We start from the raw sequence: 21083 nt of genomic DNA on the forward strand, positions 1-21083 counted from the left end.
GTCACTTCCATGGGGTGACTTTTTTACCTGTCTGTATTACTTTGAGAGGTCCGTGCGACACAACTAAAATGATGGGGAATAAATCGTACTCATTTACATTACACCTGGAGTGTTCTTCTTCCATACATCTGCGATCTCCTAACTAAACCACAGCTACCTTCCCTTCTCATATCTTAATGTAAAAATAATGTTCCTGCTGAATGTTAGAAATGTTCTCATATGACATATCATGAAGTAAATAATCAAATAATATTGATTCAATTAATACAAGTTGAGGCTGTAATGATAACACAAGAATATATATTTTTTTTTTTTAAACCTGTAAGTTAATATTTTTAAATATATGCATCACTGTTGTCTACTTTTTTTTTGGTAGAAAACTAAGGTTATGTGCAAGGGAGCTGTCACTTGCAATGTGTTGGAGCTTGTGTAATGCATAATGGCACAACATACAGTACTAACTGTGCTTTATCACCGAAAAACACCTTCCAGCCCATTCAAATAGATAGGCTGAAAGGTGCCCTTTGGTGGCAGAAGGTGTCTTGTGGGATAGCAATGCTTAGTAAATATGGCCAATTGTGTGTTAGGGAAGAGAAGCCATTCCCTACAATCAACAGTAATATAAGTTACATGCTACTTCGTGACTTTTGTATGTATAAGTAATACATTCCTTTTATGTGTTCATATATTACTCATCACTGCATTATTTCAGGATCATGTTTTTCTATAGTGGTATTGATTATGTGACATTGATTCCTTTTAGTAATTAGCTTTCAATCTGTGGAAAGAGATTTTAAATAGATCATTAACCAAGGAAACGATAATCAATGCAAATGGTTAATGGTTGATTAAGATTAAAAATATTGAGATAGAGAAACAACCAATGCATCCAGGGTTGCCACCTTCTATTGAAGGCTAACCGGAGACTTTTTGCAATAAACATTATTTACATTTATTTATCTTAAGTATGTATTTATTTTTCTTACCGGCGGCATCTCCCAGCATCATCTCCCCCTGCAAGGTCCAGTCAGCATGGCTCCGTGACGTCAAATGGTGCACATTGCCATGACAAAGTGACGTAACTGTGTCACGCAGCATCATGTTGCCATGACAACATGACACCTTATGCTGCTGAGGCGTTACGGGATGCTCCGTTGTGATGGCAGTTTGATGCCGTTTGCAGTTTGCATCTCGTTGTCATGGCAACGGGTGGCACATAGCACCCAGTTGTCATGGCAACGTGGTACTATTTGACATCACCCAGCCATGTTGATGGGATTTGCAGGGGGAGATGCCTGGAGATTTTTCCGGTAAACCCATAGCATGGAGATATGTGGCTGAAACCCGTAGTTTCCAGGTCAAACCCAGAGTGGTGGCTTGCCTGATTACATCATATTGAATACCGGATTTATACAATTTACAGTAAATAAACATAATTAAGCAATTTTTTCAAATGTAAACTAGATTATTACTGTAATATATTTTATAATAGCCATACTGTGAAAATAATGCATTTTGTTTAACCTATAGTTAGAAACATCTTTGCTGCGTCTACTACATTTGTGGTTGATACATAGCAACTTAATTCTGCGCTAACAATACACCAGGTTCAACTTGGCGGATGATTGTGACACAGGTACAACTATTCAATGTGCGACGCTTAGTGCATACAGTACACCCTATATGTTAGGCAAATCTATGATGAGATGGGGTGTGTTACGTACAACACCCCTGTGAGCACGTGAACTGCATACAGGACAAGGGTTAATACTCCGCTCGCAAGCGGTCCCAATTTTCTCCTCCGCAGAGGTCACTCAAATGAGTTAATATTAACTAAATCTGTCCCAATATACAAATTGTCACAAACAGCACACAAGTGAGCACGTGACATAGATATGCAATCAGGGTTAATACACCCGGCTACTCCAGCCAACTCACCTTTCTCCTCCGCAAAGATACCTCCAATGAGTTAATATTAATCCTTAACTCAATTTCAATCATATCTATACACTGCCACAGCCCGGGATAGTTATGCAAACAAAATGTCAAATTAATATTTGCTAGGGTCCCAGGTCCCTGTCTATGATAGAAATACTATGCACTTTAACACATGAAAATCCGTTGTAGCAAAATGTGTCTGAAAACATAAATACTATGCACTTTAACACATGAAAATCCGTTGTAGCAAAATGTGTCTGAAAACATAAATACTCTCTCCAGAGCGTGCAACAGTTCATTCAGAGCCCAAAGCATTACTTATTAAATGTTTATAGCTATATATAAAAATGTGTATATATATATATATATATATATATATATATATATATATATATATATATATATATATATATATATATATAAATTACAGTGCTTAGGTTACAGAAAAAACATACAGTTACAATAACTGCAGAACAGTTTCTCAAAATAAAAACGATAAACATAGACAGAAAGCCCTATACATTACCACATGCCATAGATTTTCTCTAGAGAGGTCACTGGTTCAGGAACATGAGATATCACGTGTTTAGACTAAACACATCTCTGTTGAAATCTAATTTTCATAATCTTTTCCCAGACATAAATACATTCTTTCCTCGTGGAAACAGCATAAGCCCACCCCCATTGTAAATCATTAGATTGACAGTTTTATGACAGAGTAAAAAAGAAACCTTTTACAAACGACTTTAACTCCTCGTCAATATCTAAATGTACTCATAACTTTCCTTAACTAATACTTACACACGTGTCACATCAATTCATTCAGGCGCTCATGGCAGACTCAACAAGAGTAAATATGACCGTCTTACCCCTAAACCTGAGCAACAAATTCATATCTGTCCCTTATTATCTCTTAACCATGTGGGGTCTGGTGTCAGTACATCCCCCTCTGTGACACGATTACAGATTTGTAAACTCATATTATGCAGGGGAGATGAAGTCACTATAGTCTCATTTTTAATAAAGACACTCTTTGGTTTAATATTTTCTTAGCCGCGCTCCCTGGCCATCCATAAACCACTTCCAGAGAATGATTTTAAAAAAATCTTTTGTTTATTTCAGAGAACCCACCTCTGGCAGAACATATGTCTCGAGATCATATCAGTTTTTACCACTAGACCTGCAAAAGGTGTTAACATACTTTAGCCATGCCTAGTGGGGTTACTAGTTTGCCCTCGCTGACATGCAAGTCCTGGTAAGAACAGACAGTGCCAGTACCAATTATGGGTTTTCCCCACACAGGCAGCTTCCCTTTAGTAACAGTGGAGGAGGTGGGACTAGGTCTGTGTTCTGCCCAATCATGGGTTCAGACCTAGTACCTTCCACCTACTGTACTTAAGGGAGTTGCAACCCCAAATTCATTAGTGTCTCTACCATTGAGAGAGACAAGGTATCACACAGGGCTGCTGTGCACTGGCAGGTCCTGATCCTCTTCCCTAAGGGGGAGAGTGAGTGGTTACCTTTCTCCTAGTCCTGCTAGAGGCTGGGGAAGAGCATGGACTGCTGTGGTGGCCCTTGACCCGTAGTGAAGGTCCAGACCATCCCAAATTTGGAGACGGATCAGTGACTGAATTGGGCAGGACTGCCTGGATACTGTTGTGGTCGCAGAAGAATAAAGTCGGTGCAAGTTAACTATTCCTCCAGCCTGGTCTGTAATCCTTCTGGGTGAAGAGGAAACCATTCTACTGTGGTAGATTACCTCCCTACATCTGGAGCCTACAGCAAATGGAGGCGCTGGGTACCATGGAGTAAATGTCGGGTATATACCCCAGAAGCCTGTCCTGCAGTCCCCACCACCATCAGCAGACCACTCAGCCTCTTGTGAGCCAACAGGTAGCATGCATCATGCACCATACACCTGGTAACAGGGGGATCTCCCAGAGGGTGGGGGAAACACTGTTACATTTGGTGGCACTGCTGAGCTCAGTGACAGGACAGGCTTTCAGCGATGTAAGGCTGGAAGTTAACAGATATGCTTCCAGAATGAGTGCTGAACAGAGAGGGAGGCTATGTGTAGTGTCAAATGAACTGCAGCCTACGCTGATCCACAGTGCGAGCTGTGTGTGACAGAGAGGCTATTGCTGTTCGTAGTCACCCTGCGGCCTGGCACGTGGGGCGTCTGGAGGGGGTCCCGTTGCCGCTGGCCAGGATCGCCAGAAGGAGACTATGAAGGCAGGATCAGACGGGGTGACGTAAGGTACTGACGGGGTGGTGTCTTAGGAGGTGTGCTTGATCCGCAGGTGCCTATACTTCTTTGCTTGAAGAACCACTACAGTATCACTAGCCGTCAACACACAGTAAACCACAGAGTGCTTATAATGGACTGTGACCGAGTACAGTGTATCAGAGGGAGCTTTGCTAGCCTTGGGTACACTTACGCTTGGTAGACAGTAAAACCATGTGCTGTGGAGGCCTACAAAGAGCGGATTCCTGCTGGAATCGTGTGAGACACGTGGTCCTGTATGCAGCGCAAACCATGAAATGAAGAATAAAGAATATACAGAACAGTTGTCAGTAGAATCACTGTATACATAAAAGGATGTCAAGCATGCAGTCAAACCATGCACAGTTGAGAGTAGTAGGGGCACTGTGTCCACTGTGTCCACTGTGCTCAAACTTTTGGACACTACAGGACTCCGTACTCCCATACCTTCACAGTTCCCTCTCTGCTGCCGGACGCGGTATCCAGCGTCACTGTGAGGAGAAACGAGGAGCGGAGAACCCGCAAGGCCACTCGCCATGTGAGTGGTTTTTTAGCTTTTATTGTTTGCATTAATAAAGTGTGTTATATTTGTAACCCCTATTCTCCTGGATGTCTATGTGGGACTGCGCTCACCACGAGTGCTAGGACGCCCTGTGGAGAGACCCAAAAGACACTGAAGGAAAAGATACCACCTATGGATATTAACTCACATGGCCGTGTGAGTCACCATTTATTTGTTTATACCATACACCATCACTCTTCTGTCTGCACGTTCACTGGGGCAGCTACTGCAATTTGCAAGGAGATTTTAAAGACACTTCTACATGTGGGGACTCACACATGGCGTGTGAGTTGGTTATTTAATTATATCTATTTATACACCATCATCTCTCTCACTATATAGTGTGTATTGGATACCTCTACGAGTTTAAGATTATTGAGTTTAAACATTATTTGTGTTCGCCCCTACTACTCTCAACTGTGCATGGTTTCACTGCATGCTTGACATCCTTTTATGTATACAGTGATTCTACTGACAACTGTTCTGTATATTCTTTAGTCTTCATTTCATGGTTTGCGCTCCTCACACCTGTTCCACCACCTACCTCAGGGATCCAGGGAGATTCTTCATCGGGTAGAGCTGCATCCAAACCACCCAGGGCCAGTATCAATACATATTTATATTTTATGTTACTGCATCCTTTTTGTACACGGCATTTGTGCGTCTTTATTGATTGTATTTGGGAAGCGCCACAGTTTCTGTTTTAACGTGGTCCTGTATATTAGTGCACTTAAAATGGTGGTTCACCTGCACGAAAACGCACCATTTGAAGCTCGCTATTCCAGATGGCGTCTCCTGCCAAGACTGGAGACCGCACGTGCTGCTTGCAAAAAGGTTGCATGCCAAATTGTTGCACGGTTCTGCAAGGGTCTAGCGCGAAAGCCAGAACCGCGCCCAAGTGCTGTGAGTGGCCGGACGTGTAGCCAGAGTTACGCCCATCCCAGAGTGCCTCTACTCTAATCTCCACCAGAAGGAGGGGGTGCTTTGACAGCCAATGCCGAACAACTGTCTCAACTAAAGGAGGAGCCGGATGTTGCCGACGGCACCCTCAGTTCTTCGGAGCCTGGCAAGAGAGAGGAGCTACAGCACGCCATGGTGTGGGGCCTGCTACTTAAAGCCAACACTGTTGAAGCCTACGGCCTTTTCTACTAAAGACGCGGCTGACCCCAATACCTGGGCAGTCGGCGATGCAACTACTACCTCACCGATGGAGGTTCCAGAGGGCCCGTGTGCCCCAGAGGACGCTCCAAGGGGTCTGTGTACCCTGATGATTGACCTGATTCCCAAGATGGTTCCAGGCCCGATACCAGAGATGGCGCCAGAGACGGTCCGTGAGCCGGAATAAACCTACTATGAGCAACTGGGTAAGGTGACTGCCCGGGGTAAAGAGGGGCCGCTGCCGGTATTGGCGCAGGAGCTGGAATGCTGCCTGCTGATTGCCACAGACGATAACGAGATGCTCCAGTATCTCTCCCCCGTGGATGTGTCGCTACCCTTGTCAAGTCAAAGCAGTGGTCGTGCGTCTGTGGTACTTCACCAACCGGCGGGTACCCCAAACAACACTGTGAAAGCAGACGTTACCTGTGACACTGAGCGACGGCAGAGTCTGGTCCCGATGACAGCAATGGTGCGATCTTAGGGACAGAGGAGTGTCTCAGCAGTGGCGGTTCCTAGCGGCCTGGTCAGCGAACCAGTATCCCATCCAGCGAGTCCCAGAGTTCCGGCGAGTAAGCGGAGCAGTGAGAATCAACCCCCTTACCTCCAGCAGGACCCGATGGAGACTTCCGGCGGGGAGGTACCTTCCGGTGCTGACTCCTACGCGGATGGCGATGACACACCAAAGCAAAGACCAGATGTCGACGTACTTCCGGTGCTGGACATCGACCTTTACCAAGATCCCGCGCGACCGGAATCAGATGACATCAGCAGAAAGGTGACCGCCAGGGCAGATGAGGAATGGCCGAATCCCGCTCCAGTGAGAACCGCTTTACCTAGCACTGGTATGAGACACTTTATGGACCATGTTCGGGCACACCTGGGTCGCAGAAAAGCTGTGAATCCAGTGAGTATGACAACATTTTTCCTCGAAGAAATGGCCAAGTACCAGGACCATGTAATTGGCCGGAAACCCCAGCCAGTTGCGGAACCTCACATCGTGAGCATATCTCTGGTATCCAGGCATGGTGGTGCTCAGACCAAGGACTCTGACCGAGACTTGAAGCACTTTACAGCCCAAACCCCTACTGGTACTGCCCCACCCGTGCTTGCGCGACCCTCATTTTCTAAGAGCGCTGAGGCGGGCCCAAAGCCTTCTGAAGCCAGCAACCCCTTCTCAGGACTGACGGGACTGAGACTTTGGGGATGGGTCTGAGGAGGATGATATTGCGGACAGTGTAACCTCTGGGGGGAGTAAATATGCCGTCAGTAAATTCGGACACTTCAGGTTTCTCGTCTAAAACTACCTCAGGTTCTGGGTCCACAAAGGCAGCTCTAGTAAAATCTTTACCTTGGTGGGATCCCAGGCTCCTGGGGTATGTCCCATACATGCATCACACTTGGTTTCTCCTAGAAGAAGAGGACATTGTAGATCACTGGTGGGTTGAGGGAGAGTTTGGTCCCGAGGAAACTGCTGAAGCACTAAGGCGTAGGGAACACTTGATACGCTTGGGGATAGTTCAACCAAAGAGTGTAAAATTCAGGTACTGTGATCCACCTGTGCAGAACCCTTTCTCCTGGGTGTTGCCAGGTCAGGCAGAAGGTTGCAGACTGACAAAGATCAGCAGGGCTGAAAGACACATAGACCAGCGGTACCGACAGTCACACGGATTTGAATATCCATAAGTGCAAAGTACCTGCCTAAACAGGTGAGAGAACCCCTTTTCAACAAGCACTCATATTGGGATTGATACAAGAAAGTTCACTAAAAATACCTTTATTAGTGTATATGGGTAAAATAAGTGAAGTACGTAAACACTCAACACAATTAAAATACGTATTAAACTAAATGTCTCTAAGTCCGAATCGTAGACTAATAGAGGTTGCTATTTGAAGGAATATGATGTATCTGGCACCATGTGCAATAAATAGTTTTAATATTGCATAGTAAATTAGATAGGGTGCCTCAGTGTGATGTGTGTATTTTTGTTGAAAGGGTCTGGTGTGTGTTACATGAGTGAAGGTGTCAATCACACCGCTTTCAAATCACATCTGATTAATATGTGGTTCAATGGCAGTCTGTAAAGTGTAATATAGCTGGTACATTACTGGCCAGACCAACATTGTATATGCTGATTGTGGCCTAGTGGGAGTCGATTATTAGAGAGACCACCAAAGGGTTAGTATATATCCTTCAATGCAACGCTGAATCAATTAAAATGTCAAAGAAAAAGGCTACTATGTAGCTAGGGGTGGTGAGGCTATATTGTGGGAACTGTTAAGGTGTAACAATGTTATAGTTGGTTCCCCCTGGTCAGTAATTATTCCAAGGTTATTATAGCCTCACATGTGCTCAAACCAAATTAATATAGTAAATAGATAAATACATGATGAAATGAATCACTGCTCGTATCCCCTGTGAAGGTGGCAAGTGTGTATCTGAATAGGCTTGCTGGTATACAGATAGATAAGTATGGCCAATTATAAACGGTTTACTTCAGCTGCCTATAGGACAAAAAGCACTCTATCTCTGCAGACTTATGTGGATGGTTTCACATTTAGCTTATAGGGCGAGTACGCCCTGTCTGCTGGGTAGAGACAATAAGGTATGATAGAGATGGTGCCCTGCAGCCGCTCGGTAGAGTACCCTCTACAATACAGGGGTGCTGTTGGGGGCTACTATCTCGGAGCGTTTAATCTCTGCTCACGAGTGGCGACATCTGTTGAGTTTCCGCCCGGCATGGTGTATTAATGAACACCGCTATGAGTAAAGTTGCCGGGTGGAGCTCGGAGTGAAGCTGCGGCTATTGTCCGCGCTCTCTAGACAGACGTCGCCGCACCAGTGCACGTGCTGACGTCACAGAGGACCGCCCACCAAGGTATTTATCTATTTACTATATTAATTTGGTTTGAGCACATGTGAGGCTATAATAACCTTGGAATAATTACTGACCAGGGGGAACCAACTATAACATTGTTACACCTTAACAGTTCCCACAATATAGCCTCACCACCCCTAGCTACATAGTAGCCTTTTTCTTTTACATTTTAATTGACTCAGCGTTGCATTGAAGGATATATACTAACCCTTTGGTGGTCTCTCTAATAATCGACTCCCACTAGGCCACAATCAGCATATACAATGTTGGTCTGGCCAGTAATGTACCAGCTATATTACACTTTACAGACTGCCATTGAACCACATATTAATCAGATGTGATTTGAAAGCGGTGTGATTGACACCTTCACTCATGTAACACACACCAGACCCTTTCAACAAAAATACACACACCACACTGAGGCACCCTATCTAATTTACTATGCAATATTAAAACTATTTATTGCACATGGTGCCAGATACATCATATTCCTTCAAATAGCAACCTCTATTAGTCTACGATTCGGACTTAGAGACATTTAGTTTAATACGTATTTTAATTGTGTTGAGTGTTTACGTACTTCACTTATTTTACCCATATACACTAATAAAGGTATTTTTAATGAACTTTCTTGTATCAATCCCAATATGAGTGCTTGTTGAAAAGGGGTTCTCTCACCTGTTTAGGCAGGTACTTTGCACGTTCAATGATCCTCTCACCCCTGGCACCGTATCACAGACAGTAGCTAGAGCTTACCATCCTTTCCCCCCTCCACTCCCTATTATTGAATATCCATAAGTGCCAGAACCCATAATGCGAGAGATAGATGAGCATAGGGAGAAGTGGCTGGAGGAAGTCATACGAGCCTACATCACATCTCATGCAAAGATTACCTTCTATCACTTAGTGGAGAGAATATCCTATCTTATAGTGGTGTGGAAGGTAGGCTGATCAATTTACATGGATAGAGTGGAATATGTTTCAGAACGACACCCAAAGAGGGTATTTTCAGTTACAGTACCAGATAGTACTGGTGCTTTGGTACATAAGCCAGACCCTCAGCATTACTATTGGATAGTAAATAGGTTCTCCATGTTGGGAGGAACCAGGGTCATTTCTATACAGTAATAGGATTGTTTCTTCATATAACACTGTGATGTACTGTGTTTTGCAGTATGATTTATGTGACACTTCTGTCGGTATGCTGTATTATCTGTATATCATGTGTGCATACTGCTGTGATAAATACTGTTATGATTGTTATGTTTCAGTTTCAGATGAGGGATGGTACACTAAATTTCGGTTCCAAGTGGGGACCATTGATATGGTTTCGTGAGGGTATTGGCTTTCCACGTACCTAATTGTGAATTAATATTATAGAAGCAAAACCTCCATAGGGGATGCTGGTATCTGCAGGCAGGGAGCTTGTGGGCCTAATGAAATTACTGCATTTAAATAACCCTCGTTACGCGGGACAACAGGAAGCCATGATGTCATCCCTTGCGGCTTCCTATTGGCCCGAGTGACCGGGTGATTTGAAATGAAGACAGATACTGGCACCCCTACAGAGGTAAGTATCTCTGGAATCAGGGGGTCCCCAGAGTTCAAATTAACATAGTTCAACACCCTGCTTCAATCCTGTAAAGAAAGAATTGTGCAGTGCACATGTTTTGCTGTTTTAAATGAATACAAGGTTCCTTTTCCTGTGTGTACAATTGGCTAATTATGAAGAGCTATTCGCAGCTTATTTTGTTCCTGTTCCAAAGTAATACAAGTATTGTTCCACTGATATTTATAGCAAAACCTATCAATCAACATTGGAATAAATAGTAAATGGAAAAAGTAAAAGACATTTTAAGCAAGTTTCTCACCAACCTATACATTTAGAAATATCTCCTAAATTAACAAATTTTAATGAAAATACTTAAAAAGTTAGTTAGTTTGGGTTTTCAAGTAACTTAATCAGAGAACACCGCAAAATATAATCCTCAATGGTAACAGAGAATTGGATATTGTAACATGATGGTAGGCTTTGGCTCATGTTGCCATTCACAATATCTACTGGCACAATATAATGAAGTCCCTTCCGTGTGGGAAATCACAGTTGCATGAAGCCTTATAGTACATAGTTTCATTCCATCGCTGAGATTCAATAACATTTTTGTACAGGTGCCACAATTCTGCATTGTTTGCCATTCACTTGCACTGCACTGCACTTATTGTGGGATCGTGGTGCAGAAACCTGTATTGAAGGTTAATGAATCTCTCCCTATGTGACAAGAATGATAATTTGGTAGTCAACCGAATCTTCATTGAGTTATTGAAGTACTGGACCAACAATTCTGATTCTTGAGATTTCATCATATGTTTGTGAGTTAATGCTACATTATTTTCCAAACTCTTCTGTTTTTGCAGTTTTTTAACAGGATTGGGGTGTCCAAACTGCATCGAATATTTCACATCACAAGGGTTACAGAATATTTACCACCTGCAGAACCTAACTATGGAGGTAAATGTTTGGTCAGGCTGTTAATCCTCAAGCATATTATGGCAAGTTATTGCTGAAAAATGAAATGTACACTGACAATTTTTGAAATATATCTGTATTTCTTTTATTGGGAATAAACCTATTTCCATGGTCATAGAAGTAATAGCATATGTCCATCTACATCTCTTAATAATAACAGTATATTATCATACCAGAAGGAATCACATTAAATAATAATGATAGAATTGAAATGTGAATGCTTTCCAGTTCTCACAATGATCAGGTTCCTACAGAGTTAGATGGCACAATGACGGCAAGTAATATGTTCCTCGTACAGTTTAGATTTGATTGCATTGTCGTTCATGGTTAATTCATGCCAACATTTCTGTCCACTGTGCTTTTGTTTTATTGACCCAAATGCACATTTCCAATAGATGTACTGGAAAAGTGTAGATTTGTTGCAAGTTATAAGACCACTCAGGGATTCATAAAATGATCAATATGTTATCAAAGGCAATTATCACTAAATCAGAAAAATATATTATCATCACTTAAAATCATTACATTTACACAGTACCCAGAAAGATACATGTAGAAAAAAAAACCCCACCACTTTATAACTGTAGGACAAATAAATACTATAATTAGTGTAAAAGAAGTAGAAATATCAGTAATCTCTTTACATGGGCAGGGAATGTTAATAATGAAGGGCTTTCTGAAATTGTTCTCAGTTAATGTTTTTCATATAGATTACTATTATCTGTTACCTACTACAGATAGGTTTTATCCGAAATAACTCCTGTTTTGACACACATACTGTTGGTGCTATTTAAAAATAAGTCCTCTTAACCATGTCCCTCTGGTTAATCATATTCTTATGCGTTGAATTAGCAGAGATATTTCTGCATATAATCATCCTAGTGAATCTGGAGTTAATTTAGGGAAAATAACACCTGTTCTTCTTTAGGCTCCATAGCTTTATTTCAGTGGTTTTAATGCTTATTTGTGAATCTGTCCGAAAGAGTGTTCTATAACCGTGACATTGAAACAACAATACAATATTTATTGTGTGAAAAACAATTTTATGCTGTACTACTCAGACATGGAATCTGTCATTATGAGCAGTAGCTTTCTAACTGAGGGACCAGAACCGGCAATTAACCCAGAATGCTCCTTCACTTGTGGTGGGAACAGTCCATATTGCAGGGTGATGGCTGTAGATTCTGCCAGCAGTGAAGCACAGGTTTAAGTTATTTACAGATGCAGTTGGTGCATTATTTTATATGTGTACTGCCCTCACTGTTAGAGGGTTCATCAGTAGAGCGGTGCCATTTCCGTCATCTGGATCAGGCATTTAGTGGACTTGCATCTACCGTAGCATCATTATTTGGTCTTGAGGCAAACTCCCTCAGCCAATGATGGGACTAAACAGATGGGGGTTCCCTGAACATTGAACATTGGCAGTTATAGGTTAGATCAGTTGAATATCAATTAACCAGCCCTAAACATGTTAACAATTAACACATAGCTTACAGCAATAACATAGCATTTGAATATGGTGTGCTTGCATTCTAAGTATTACTAGCTTAGGTTTTTATAGACTTGCATGTTTTAACTTGTATGTGGCATACTGTACTACACTAAAACATCTATTTTGACACTGAATAATACTACTTGACTGTAATAGATTTATGCCATGTTAATGCACAATTGCTGCTACAAAAACATTTGATAAGATCAGTGTTAAAATACCAAAATGAGATAATATTTCCCTATAATATATAAGTATTTTGTAAATTAGTGAAAGGAGAATTAGTATGTATATTCTAAGAATAGTAAACCATGATAATCAGGATCCCTATTATTTTCTCGGATTTGATTGATCATATTTTTAGAATTTAAAATGTGAGTTATTATTTCTTAAAAAAATTTCATAAAAGATTTGAGATATTTATTATAGAAAATAGGATGTATTTAATTGATAAGCTTCTAGGTATGATACCGGGTGTCTTTATTAAAGGGCAAATCTGGTTAAAAAAAAAATAATATAAAAAAAATACTGGTGCAAAGAATCTAATTCCAGTTCACGTTTTATTTTCTTCTTTAATTTGGTAATCTCTTTTGGCACCAAAAGACTATGTTTAACCTGTCTCCAAAGCTCATACTGTACCACTTTGTAAGAAGCACATTGAGAACAAAGATGAAGCATGAGCTGCATGCAGACAATAGACATGTGTTTTATGAAGTTACTATGTTTTCAGCCATTGACCATGTCATGATTTCTCCTTTCAGGATCTTGGAGCATTGAAGATACCAGAACATTACAAAACAATGATTTGGAGAGGCATTCAAGAACTAAACAAGAGCCATGACTACGGAGCCCAGCAGCTCATTCGGTCAAGCAGCAATGCTTCCACCATTTCGATTGGCAGCTCCGGTGAGCTCCAGCGCCAGCGTGTAATGGAGGCGGTGCATTTCCGCGTGCGTCACACCATCACCATTCCCAACCGGAGTGGTGCTGATGATTGGGCAGACTTTGGCTTTGATTTACCCGATTGCAAATCGCGCAAACAGTCCATAAAGGAAGAGTTTGCAGAAAGTGACATCAACTAATATCAGTCTTATACTTTGACAGCCAGTGGTGAAGCAAACCAAAAAAAATAAAAAATATATATCCATCTTTGGCAAAGCCAAAAACAGAACGGCGAAACCGTTTACAGTTCGTGAGCTCAACAAAAAGCTGAGACTGTAGTGATAAATGTGCCAGACTCAGGCTGTGACGGGAGACAAGGCTGTAAATATGTGTGTGCGTCCAACGGTTTTAATGACAGGGTCATTTATAAGGGGATCAACAGAGTGGAGAAAACATTAACAACATATGTCAACGTATTGTTGCTTGTAGATATTTTTGTAGCACAATTGTGGAGGAGGAAGCACAGCAGCCAAATGCACTGGAAGATTTGGCTTCAGTTGATACACAAGTGAAAATATGTTCTCTTTCATTAAGGCTACCCCCATTGAGAGATGCCCTGTGAATCAGGAAGACCTGTGGTTTCACACAGATAGGGAGAGGCATCTATTCCCAGACGTCTGCCATTTGCCGATACAGAAAACACTGTAAGAGGAAAAGGATGACTATCTTTCCTGATGGACTGCCAAAAAAAAAAAGTATTTTTTTTCCCAGTGTCTTTCAATTCTTTGTTTGATATAAAAAAAAAATCACCGTTCAAGTGGAGTTCAGAACATGTGTGTGAATGGGAGGTTATAGGAAGATGTATAGACTCGCACCTCACATGGTGCATTTGTTTTTAAGTAAAGAGCAGGTCCTTTTTTAGTCTCAATTCAGCTGCGTTTTAGGGGCACAAACATGTGTAATTTAGAGGCATAAAATGGCTGTGACCTACTCATGTACATATTTTTCGCATCCCTTCGTCCTTAATATTTTCAGGCTATGTTACCGTGATTGTGATTATCTGTGAGATAATTTGCTGTAGAACCCTCAGCCCCGGAACACGCTCATTTGTTTGACACAGCTGCAAAGTGGTAGTGATTAGAATAGGTGAGTTTAACGTGTATGCTGGGTTTCTTTATCAGTTCACACAGTGAGGACTAGCTAGATTACTGGCTGCAGATATGTGTAATAAGTATATATTATAACACTATCATTACAAAAATTAACCACCAGATCCGATCCATGTTAACGTATTAATATTTGTTTATGTAACATATGTAAAGTATCCTTCCATCACTAGCTGTTGTTTTTATAACACAGTGATATATTTAAATTTGTTCAGCTTTTTATAATGAAATAAAAAATAAAAAAAATTGTGTGTATTACATACATCAATTGGAAGAAACATACAGAATGCACATTAATGTTGTATTTGTGTAACTGTAAATAGGTCAACACAATCTGCTCAATCAGTCTATGCTTTTGTGTATTTCTAGGGTTGTCTTTTGTTTTACCCTTTTGCTGACACAGTAGAAAGCAATGCATTGATCTGCTCATGCTCAGAAATGGGCTGTTGGCACTGTATCAGTGAAAGGGAGAAGTTCACATACACTGTACTTCCTGCAGACATTGGTGACAGCTGCCCCCATGTGCAGGAGGGTGTGATAATGCTGCTTTTTTTCAGTGCAATACAAATAAATGTTAAGTATCACGTACCAGAAGCCAGTCAGACGGCTTGTGTTATTTTACTATATATCTTTAATTAGGGACGTATTCACATATTTCTGAAAGCTGTATGTATTAATTTTCCATATTCTATGGGGGGCGGGGGGGAGGGTGAGGGGAATGACACCCATTTAGAGATGGGCAAATGTCTTCAAATAAGCTTTGCAGAATGTTTCACAAATTTCACCTTTTTGTAAAACAATTGGCAAATTGTTAAATCGCTCTAATTGTGACCCTTTTTGCCCGGATTTTGTGTGCATGCAAACATATAGTCATGTGACCTGCAAATTGACTTTTTTTGGGTGTGGCAAAGCAAAAGGCCAAATTTCACTGAGTTTGCGAACTTCAGGGAAAGGTTTACATATTTCCAAGCTTAAGGTATAAGAAGTACAGTACTCTTTGTTTCAACTAGTAAACGAAAAAGACAGTGACAATCAATATAGTTCTATGTGAAAGCTTCCTCAAAGTGCTAATGGCTTTATTCTTTATTGTGCAAAGTGGCCACTCAGCCAAGTTCAGCTAAAAAAAACCCATTGAAGTCCAGGGGATTTTCAGGCCATAAGCAGCTGAAAAGACTACTTCGGACAATATAAAGTTACCCCCTAAATTAGTGCCATGAAAGCAAGGAAATACAGTCTAGTGTGTGATGTATCTTTAATTTTTGAATACATTACACATGTTCATCCCTAAAAACTACACAAAATTATTGCTTTTTTTTTATATGTAATATATTCAGTTAATTATATGGCTTTATCACACGGGTATATATGAAAAACTGCTCACCTATTTTCTATTGAAAAGGAGTGTCCTAGTTATAAAATGGTAGGTGCAGGGGAGGTAATATATATGTAATTGACAGTGTAAACTCAAAAGAGTGAGTTTGAAAGTACCCCTCTATTTGCACTCATTACCTATTAATTGTATGTGTTTCTATAGCCATAAAGATGAATCCTATAGCTAGAAACTAAAATCGAAAAACGACGGAAAACAAAAAATATATACATATAGTTCCCCTCAGAGGAGCACCTCCCCACTGCTCCTCTGGGAACTATATTCACGTATTTTAATTTTTGAGTGTATGATATAAATATGTATTAAATCTTTTTTGTTTTCCATAGTTTTTCGATTTTAGTTTCTAGCTATAGGATTCATCTTTATGGCTATAGAAACACATACAATTAATAGGTAATGAGTGCAAATAGAGGGGTACTTTCAAACTCACTCTTTTGAGTTTACACTGTCAATTAATTATATGGCTTCACCACAACTTTATACCATTATTTAAACGTTGATTTTTCAATAATTGTTTTTTTTGTTTGTTTTTAAAGTGCTTTCCTTTTCAAGTGTTTTCATGACAATATGAGCAGGCATCGTACTGACCTTTCTGATTACGTTATCTTAATGACGTTAAACCCGCTGGATGACAACATCAAACCAAGCGGATGCACACATTTATCCTACAAGAAGACTTTCAATTGGCATGTAAATAAAAAGAACAGAGCAGAATATCTTTCCTTGTAATTGAACTACGTTGGCAAGACTGCACAGCTCAATGAGTTTGTGAGGCAAACAATAGATCATATTTTTTAGGCGTTTAGGGGAGATATGAACTTGTCTCCCCAGCTTTTGCATGAACGTGCTTAGTAATTGCTGATACAATATGTTATCCTCCTTCACCACACTAATGGAAGATTACAGATATCATAAAGTAGGGATTTATAGAACATCATGCATACTGATCCATGAGATTGTGGAATTCAAGTGCCCTTCAGTACTGCCACATGGCGCTATGAAAACTTGGCTTCGGAAATTATATTCTAGGCCTTACCCAAACCTCTCCTCATGGTCATAAAACAGACTAGATTTCTGAGGCAGCCATCCTACAGTATATACTATTCCTGTACACATGAGGTGCCTTCAACTGTGTGCAAGTGCATTGGTTATTCCTAAAACCGGTGTATGGTATGGCTGTTGGTTCCTGAGAAGAGGTTTGTGATGTCCTGTAATATGGGGCTATTTGCCCTCAATTATCTTCCCCCTCATAATATGCAGCATAGAGTAATGGCACCAAGTCACAGATTGTATGCAAGACAGACAAAAAATAGTCACATCATACAATTTTAGTTAATTTAGGGAGTTACCAGAAATGATAAATCCTCTGCAGTGCATCTTCGGGAAAATCTGCCTAGACGAACAGTTATTTTAAAATCAAAAGTTTTATATTTTGTTTAAAGTTGGAAATAAGGGGAAAAGAAGCTTTCACTTTTTCCACCTCAACTTTTTAATCCGTATTCCTGAGAACAATCACATTTTAGTCTTGTAATGGCAAATTCTGTCTCACTGAAACATCCAGATTGAGCAAGGCAAAGAAATGGATAAATCTGTGAGAACTGGCCCAAACTCTTCTCTTCCTAGAAACACCTACTTCTGGTGAATTTGTCACAAATGAAATTATAATGTCATTTCAGACTTCATTTTACGAGTGCAATGAGCTAAACTTGGACAGATGTTTGTTTGTGTGTGTGTGCGCGCACATTCTACATGAACTGGTATTTTGAGCAACAGCAACATTTTTGCCCAAATATTATTTAATGAAAAGAGGAAATCCGCCACCCACAGTGCAACATTGCATTTGCCCTTTTATGGCACCTATAGCAGTGAAAGGGTTAACATATGTTCATATGTAATTTATACATGCAGAACTGAAAGATATGCCCCAGCCCTCAAGCAAATGTTCATTTCCTATAAAACCGCCTCACCCCAATATTGTTCAAAACAGCCACGTTCAGCAGGAGGAACCGCTCCAAATTGTACACTGTAAGAATGTAAAGGTCCACATATTTCACTGCTTTTGATCATTATTTCTTGTTATTTAATGTCTTATTATTTGAATGACCTGTTAAGCATTGTCTGCCATGTTTCTATAACCTGGCATATTGGGGGAAACTTGCGTTCTCCTTCATACCTATGCTAAATTGTGTGTATATTTTGCTCAGAGCTCCTTGCAGGGCAAGGTCATTTTTGTATATAAATATTACGATGGTAGACAATTGTTTCACTTCAAGTAAATGCTTGGCACAAATGTAAAACTGTCAAGGCTCACAGTTTTTGTTTAAGGAACGCATTAAGGCTCCTCATAATGCTGGATTTTCTATATATATATTTTTTGGGGGAAGTTTAAGCTGAGAATAAGGTAGACCGTTGATCCAGAAACATGGAATAGTAATTCAATGAATGTTAAGACAACCAAAGGGTCATTATTACATTGCTTGAAAACCTGCAAGAATTATTTTTTTGTTTTATCTATTGCTTTTCATGTACAGAATACATATAATTATTTCTTATTTGGGCTTCAGGCTGCTGCAAATTACATTGTATTAAATTTGACCACCTGCGGAATTAAATACGCTTGGTTCCATTACTGACTTGTTCAAAACATCTGCCTAGGAAGAATACAGCTTGAACTTCTTGATTCAGCAAAACGATTCAAACACAATCCCTGTGCCCAGGCATTGCTTTTGAAATGTGTATATTTTACTTGTATTCAAATATTACTACCTAAACACATAGCAGCTTGTTATTATATATATTTCCCACGTCTTCATTGATGTGCGTAGCACTCCTCATATAATGACCACCTTTTCTATTACCAATGCCAAGCTTATGGCAGTGTCCCCAGAAGTGTTGTGTGTGGATGGGCTTTCAATGCAGTAGCAATTTAAAGCACTTTATTGCTTTAAGAATTTTTGTTTTCATCTTTCAAAGCTATCTATGCTTTCTTCCGGCAGTATTACTTCATATACTCCAGACTTGTGACATTACATTTTAAAAATGATGTATATACAATCAATGGAAAATGTATTTTTTGTTGTGCTTTTTTTGTTTCCTATGTCACATAATAAAAACAAACAAACAAAAAAATGTTACCCTAGTGTTTTGTAATGACTACGTGTGAAAATAGATGGTATCTAGTTGTTAGCATCAGTAATTGTACTTCTGGAGAAATGGGGACACCACTTCCCTCAGCGACGCTACTCAGACTAGATCAGGCACAAATGCAATGTTGGGACGTATATACAACGCAATGTAAGAGAAATCCCACGTAGCCACACTCTATATAATACAGTGGTATCCGGCCCCTCTATAACCTCTTCACTGAGGAACACTTTGCAAGAAGAAACCGGAACAAATCAATGCATAACTCACTGTTGGTGTGTGGGATCCTGGCGCTGTCGACGTGCTCCTACCAAGGTGCTGGCAAAGAACAATTGGAGAGAAGAAGGCGGTGCAGCTGCCTACGTCAGTGAAACAGACCGGGAATACTCTGGATCAGCAAACTATAAATTTATTGGCACATTTAAACAGCAAAAAACGTTCACTCTGACATGTTTTGTGCGAGGGATCGCTGTTTAAATGTGCCAATAAATCTATAGTTTGCTGATCCAGAGGATTTCCGGTCTGTTTCACTGGCATAGGCAGCCGCCTTCTTCTCTCCAATTGTTCTTTGCCAGCATCAGTAATTGCACTGGATACAGTTTTGTTTTAAACCAAGTACTGTAGTAGGTTCTATTTTAAAAAGGTAAAAATGTTTCCACAAACCAAATCTAGTATGTTTCAGAGATCCCAAATTATCCTTGAACTACTTTTATTTATTTTTTTCCAAAGTATTGTTCTTCCTGCCACTTTATTACAAATTGCAGTTGGAAATGGACAAATGCAAAAGATTAATTACACTGGATTCAGAATAAACATGACCCTTTTTATTTTTTGGCATATCTTGCAGAAAAATCTCTACATTTTCATGGAAACTTGAGCAATTATACTGTAGGTCTGCTACGGATTTACATTTAAGAATTATTTGATAATCTAATGAATCTAGTGGCGGCATGATGAATTCATCAAGTGGATAGTTACAAAATAGTGCGTAGCAAAGAAGATAAGCAAGTTATAAAAGTGTTTTAGACAGAGCAAGAATTATGGTCCAAAACGCTTATATGAAATGTTTCCTGATAACGGATGGTCACTAGGAGGACTGAAAAACTAATTTGTATAGTTCAGGAGTGGGAGCAGCTAGATCAACGCGTTTCTGATTATGCAATCAGACTGCAGCGTTCTCATCTTTGGGCGTGTGTTTCATTAGGAAGACATTTTGATCACACGCTTTGAACCATACTTTATAGTAATTGTAGTGTTTCATATTAGATTACAACACATTCACGAGCTACAAAGGAAACACTCCTATTACTCATTTAATGAACATAAACCTCCCGCCGTGTACCTGGTACTTTTTAACTAAATTCATAATCAACTGATGTTCACATAATAACTGTGTTAACACTACATAAGAAGCACAATGTAGACAATCTACATAACAGACCTACAATTGTGCACATTTTCATGAGGATTGAGTGAGAAATATAAGATATTTTTTCCTGAACACTGTAAACTCAGACTACAGAATTGACTCTAAAAATAGTCACACATGCAGGCATAATCCCCATTAAGTAAAAATTCTCCAAATGTTACTGGGTAATGGTTATATCTTTACAAGTTTACCTCACGCTTGGTAATGAGATATTACACATTAACCATTCGTATGTGTACACGTCAGAGTTCAAGTT

General features: G+C 40.1%; 1 protein-coding gene across 5 annotated transcripts in view; it reads left to right on the forward strand.

The window, feature by feature from the left end:
* TP73 (tumor protein p73) overlaps positions 1-15560 on the forward strand; it is a 177207-nt gene extending 161647 nt beyond the window's left edge. For 4 of the 5 annotated variants that reach the window (XM_075604905.1, XM_075604904.1, XM_075604906.1 and 1 more), the window contains 2 exons: positions 11213-11306; positions 13578-15560. In XM_075604905.1, coding sequence (XP_075461020.1) covers positions 11213-11306; positions 13578-13898 — 415 coding nt within the window. In that variant the 3' untranslated portion in view covers positions 13899-15560. The remainder of the gene's footprint in view (positions 1-11212; positions 11307-13577) is intronic. The other variant, XM_075604907.1, reaches the window with a different exon arrangement.
* The last annotated feature ends 5523 nt before the right edge of the window (positions 15561-21083 follow it).

This window comes from Ascaphus truei, chromosome 6, assembly GCF_040206685.1.
Source record: "Ascaphus truei isolate aAscTru1 chromosome 6, aAscTru1.hap1, whole genome shotgun sequence".
Classification (NCBI taxonomy): domain Eukaryota; kingdom Metazoa; phylum Chordata; class Amphibia; order Anura; family Ascaphidae; genus Ascaphus; species Ascaphus truei.